Here is a 6,000-nt window from a genome sequence, read left to right as displayed (position 1 = left end):
CTAAATTATTATTATTATTTTTTTTTGATCAAATCCAATCAACCCTTGAATCTTTCTTTAACGCATAAATCAATCCTAACCATTCATTTTTAATTAATTAAGAGTTAGTTTTAAAATTAATTAAGCTGATTCAACCTCCCAATCCCGACCCCATCTCCTATTTCAGTTCACACGACTCTTATGGGATAGATACTATGCTCTATCACTATATTAATTGATTTGTCATGTATATATATATATATATATATATATATATATATATATATTAACTAAAAAAATTTGATAAATATATTCACGAACATGCGCGATGTAATAGTTTGTTAGAATGCTCAATAAAGCTCGTTTGTTAAGTTAATGAACATCTAGAAGTAGAGTTCATTTATAGCTTGTTAAGGTTTGCTTGTTTAATGCTCGATAAACTATAACCGAATCAAATATGAATCGAACATGAATCAAACATGCATGAACACTCATTAATTTATATAAATCAAACATGAACACAAACAATAAAACTTGAATCAATCATGAACTAAACTTGAACAAGCTGATAATAAATGAACTCAAACATGAACACTCATATACTCGATTCGGCTCGGTTCGTTTGCAGCCCAACATATAATTACCTGAGTTAAGATAATATGGATTGCATGCAAAAGCCATCGAGGCCGTCCAAACCAGAAAAGCTCGTCATCTGGGTTCACATAAACATCGCCTGAAACAATCACTCTCCGCTTATTACCTTTTAGGCACAATTTTGTAATGATAACCTCTAATTTTGTTCCTATGGCCAAGAGCACCTGCAAGCACTAAACAACACTTAAAAAAGCTAATTGCATTTTTTTCCTTTAAACAAGTTTTCTTTAAGAATAAATTTCTCCTTGTGATTAAAACAACATAGTTGGAAATTGCTTGTGGAATTCATAAGCCCAAGGGGCGTCGGTATATCATTTTGAAATTTTCGTTGGAGGACACTAAGGTGGTCATTTCCTCCAAAAAAAATATTTTCTGCGGAAATTTTCGCCGAAAATTATGTTTGTTTTAAATATTATGGTGTAAATGCCTGTCTTTAAAAGCCTTTTTTCCACAATTCCGTCCCTTCCTCGGCCAACTCACGCGAAATAACCTTCCGAATATATTTTCATGCTATGCAGAGTAGCGGCTTACCCATTGATCCTCATCATCTCAATTCTCCATTCTCAATCAAACAGATTGGACTCCCTATGCACAGACACATTCCTCAATGAAGTCCACCATTTCTCACTACTGGAAAATTAACAGTTTGAGGCAGAGTTTATACTGGAATATTTTTTGTCGAAAATTACGACTAATTTGTAGTGGAAATTTTTTACGAATTTTTTGTGACAGATTTTCTGTCGAAAACTTGTGTAGGCTTTTTCCTCTACAAATTTGCCGCCAAAATTCATAAATAAATTTAAATTAGTTTAATTAATTAATTAACTAACTTCTTCAATTAACTAACTAATTTAATAACTTATGTAAATTAAATTAAATTAAATTAACTAACTTACAAATCAAGCAAATTAACTTAACTAAATAACCACAGTTTAAGTTAAATTAACTAATTAACTATTTATTTTACAATCTCACGGTTAAACTAATTATATTAAGCTTAAATTAGTTTATTATATTAAATTTAAATTAAGTAATTTAATACTTCTCACGCACTCTTGCAGCACTAGTTTAGCGGACTGAACTATGGTTCATTGGTTATAAATGATAAGTTTTTTTTTCCTTTTTTTTATGTTCTAATGGAAATTGTTCCACCACAATATATTTGCAACAGATTATGCTAGTCGTAAATACTTTTTCGACGTGACATTCACTTGTCGGGATGTATTTCGCCGTAATTTTGTTGCAAATCCGCCGAAAAGTTAAATTTGCAATGAATTTGGCTTGTTTGTTGGCGGATTTTTTTTGCCTAAATTTCTCGCCATTGACCTTATTATAAGCCTTTTAGTTTTCCTCCTCAATTCCTTTTTACTATAGACATAACCAAAATCCAGTAAGTCTTTGCATTTCTCAAAAGCATCCTAGCATGCAAAATACTTCCCACCCCATAACTTCTTGTTAGATTGCACCCAAAGAAAGATAATTTCAACTGTGGACAAATACTTGCAAAATGGGCATCAACCCAAACTAATTCTCTTCTTAGGATTATGCGAATTATGAAGAATGATTATGTATTTAAATGCATCTCATGCCAACCCAAAAAAACTCTCAAATAATGGTTATAGCACATTATATTCCAATACTTCCCAGACTCTCTTCGACACTAGCTCCGCGGACTGGACTGTGGTTCCTTGGTTATAAATGATAAGTATTTTTTTACCTTTTTTTTAATGTTCTAAAGGAAATTTTTCCACCGCAAATCCGTCACAAATCCACCACAAAATAGTTGTGACAGATTATGTTAGTCGCAAATACTTTTTTGACGTGACTTTCACTGTCGGAATGTATTCTACCATAAATTTGTTGCAAATTTGCCGAAAAGTTAAATTTGGAATAAATTTGGTTTGTTTTGTAGCAGATTTTTCTGCTGAAAATGGCTAAATTTCCTATAGTGCCTCTGTTGATCGTCACTCACCATTGACCTTATTATAAACCTTTTAGTTTTCCTCCTAAAATTCTTTTTACTATAGAGGTAACCAAAATCCATTAAGTCTTTGCATTCCTCAAAAGCATCCTAGCATGCAAAATACTTCCCACCCCACAACTTCTTGTTAGATTGCACCTAATGAAAGATAATTTCAATTGTGGATAAATACTTACAAAATGGGCATCAAGCCATCATTATGCTCTTCTTAGGATTATGCAAAGGTTTCTAATTATTATGATTAAGACACTTGGCTTCAAATAATGGTTATGTATTCAATGCTTCTCATAACAACCTAAAAAAACTCTCATAAACCACTTAATTCAATAAAGCACATGGTTATTTAATTCATCATCCCTAAAAATGTTAGATTTCAATAATTCTACTTCAGAGTCAGGAGCTACTAGCCTAAGCTCCAAAATTGTGTCATCTTAACAAAGCACATGTAAATTCTTTGCAATTGTGATCTAACGGTTGGACTCTCCATGGATGAACACATTCCTCATTGAACTCCAACATTTTTTTGCTGGCTGGTGCTTCAAAACTATTCATCCAAATAGGGTTAACTTTATTGGCACATACTTGTACAACTTTTTTATGTGTTTTTTGTGCTCACCTCAAGGCTTGATAAACCATTTTTTATGTATTACTTACCAAACCTATTATTAATGATTGACCATAATTGGAATCTAGTGTTTTTGTATAGGACTTCATAGATCACATCTAATATGAATATTGAAATCAAAGAATTTTTTATGAATACATGACTACTACATGGGTGCAAGACATTAACAAATGAATTCATCAACAGAGTGAATTTTTTAGTTAAAAAGGTCTGTCAACTACTCTAATTTATATCAGAGTCATGATTTTTTTGTCCTTGTTCAAAGCATAACCCAAGCGTACCTCACACCAGATGATGTTATTATTTGTGTGTTATAGAGGATTCACATAAGAATATTAATTTTGGGCATCACATAGTGAGTTTGAATCACATTTTGACTCTTAATATGGTTTCAATAAGTTTCAACATGGTCGAGAAAAAAAATATTAGGCCATATGATGATTGGATTTATGATTCAACTAGACCACAATTTTAATAATATACAAAAATGTCACCAACTATGAAAGCACGAAATTTCTATGATTTATGATGTGCTACGTAACAACTAATTTTGAATTGGTACACTAATTTTCTCATATTTAATTGAGGTCAGTTCCCTAAATTTTTAAAAAAAATCTAATATTCACATACATATCACTAAATTGTATTCTAAACTTTAAATCCAATCCATCACTGTGCTATGGCATAGTGATCCCATCACTGACCTCAAAATCATCACTTTATATTCTCCATGGATTATTATTCGATTATCTGATCAATCACTTGATAATCAACTAATTATTATTAGTGGTATAATTATTTAAAAATTAAAATACCCAAAATCATTGACTTCTACAATCAATTTCACAATCCAAAGCAAAACCAAAACTTTAAATTCTTTAGTTGAAAGTCATCAACAATTCTAAACTAACTATTTATTCAATCAATAACAATCTTCAATGATTATCATTGACATAAGAATTTAAATCAAGAACTCCTTCAAATCATTAATCAAATATAATTCAATCATAACCCACTATCCAAATACAATGTAAATTTTAAAACTTAAAAATTCATTGCTCAAAAACAAACCTAAAAACCCTAGGTCCATAACCTATTTTTGGGAAACTTTCAATCACCTCAATACCTAAGAAAATGACCTTGGATTCATGATTGATCAGTTATAAATTGATTTGGCATGTTATTATAACTCGAGCTCATAAGTTTATATTTTTGATGATTACAAATATTGTAGCTCACAACCTTATAACTAATTATATTTACAATGTATATTCATTTATGTGTGTACTAAAATTTTAGGAACGCCATACACCATCCAATGAAGATTCAAGGCTCAAGATTGGGTAGCCTCAATAACAAGCGAACTTGAAAAACTACTGAAACATAAACGTCAACATCAATAAAAGTGGAACAAAAGTAAAGATTGTAAGAATGCTAATATTTCTTCTGACATTATTTTCCTTAGGTGTAGGAAATCCAGACGTATGAAAAATAAATGCCTAATTTAAAAACTCTTCCAGCAAAAAAAAAAAGGTAAAAATAAGCAAATTACAAAAATGGCAAATGAAAAAAAGCAAAAAAAATCTCCTAAATAGACCTAATTTCTGAATCATCAAACCATGTGCAAGATAACAACGTATAAATTTTGGTTTGTTTGTTTATATGTTGTAGTTAAGGCAAGCGTATATGTTCTTTATTTTGTTTTGTTCATTTTAAATGTTTTCTGTGTTATTTTTGATGTTTTTGTTAATTTGTAATCATTATGTTTTATTTGTCATGCATGTTTTATGTGATTTATCTCTAATCAACACACATAAATCACATTTCACATTATTTTTGCATAAAAGAATCAATTCACTTCTCTCAAATTTTTTTAATAAAAAATTTACCTCCTTTTTATCTAAAAATTTTAAGTAAGTGATGATTGACTTTTCTAAATTATTAAAGGAAGGAAATTCATGATTAAGTCTCTACTTCTCATTTTCTTAATCAAGCTATTGCACTTTTTGAATAAAAAATTATACCAATTTATGAATTGAACTTTTGAAACTAAAACTATTTTATCATCCTATATTTCTACTACCTCATTGAAATCTTTTACAAGATGATGAATCCAATTCAAAATTTTCTTAATCAAGTTGTTTGTTTTTATCGTTAGATTGAGCTTACTTTGAGTTTTTAAATATTAAGAAAATAAGTAAAATTCAAAAATTAAAAGAGACACAATATGAGCCCAAAATAAAAAGATGTGCAATATACGCCAAAATTGAAAGATGCACAAGTGTGAATAAAAAATTAAAAGATATGCAAAGTGTGTCAAAACTAATAAAGAGGTATAAAATGAGCCCACAATAATTTAACTTATCTTTCTTGTATTTTTAAATCTTAGAAAACACATGTCTCTAAATGATATTTTCGATACTTGAGTTTGAAAATCATGATTCTCGACTCACCATTTTTGCATTGTTATTCTATTAGATATATTTAAAGTAAGAAGATTGAAAAAGATATTTTTCTTCTTTAATTCTTTTTTTGAATTAGATTTTTATTTAAAAAGGACCTTAACCACAAAGGAGCCTAAGCTAGGGTTGATAAATTGAAAATTCTAACCTTTTCTGGATCATAGTGCAGTAAATTCATTTCTTATTATATTTTTGAATAAAATCAAGAGCTAACTTTCTCATTTAAAAAAATTTATTGAAATTAATTTATTCTTCTTAAACATCAACACCACATCCACATGATTAGAGTATTTTATGTG

General features: G+C 29.5%; 1 protein-coding gene across 1 annotated transcript in view; it reads right to left on the bottom strand.

Annotated features, from left to right (window-relative positions):
* Window positions 1-334: 334 nt before the first annotated feature.
* Window positions 335-6,000, bottom strand: part of LOC110097218 (MLO-like protein 12) — a 32,092-nt gene continuing 26,426 nt past the window's right edge. The window contains exon 11 of the mRNA XM_028700928.1: window positions 335-797. Within this exon, the coding sequence (XP_028556761.1) occupies window positions 561-797 (237 nt within the window). The 3' untranslated portion in view covers window positions 335-560. The remainder of the gene's footprint in view (window positions 798-6,000) is intronic.

This window comes from Dendrobium catenatum, unplaced genomic scaffold (genome assembly GCF_001605985.2).
Source record: "Dendrobium catenatum unplaced genomic scaffold, ASM160598v2 fragScaff_scaffold_1608, whole genome shotgun sequence".
Classification (NCBI taxonomy): Eukaryota; Viridiplantae; Streptophyta; class Magnoliopsida; order Asparagales; family Orchidaceae; genus Dendrobium; species Dendrobium catenatum.
The sequence above is the reverse complement of the archived record's forward strand: the minus strand, read 5'-3'. Positions and strand labels throughout refer to the sequence as shown.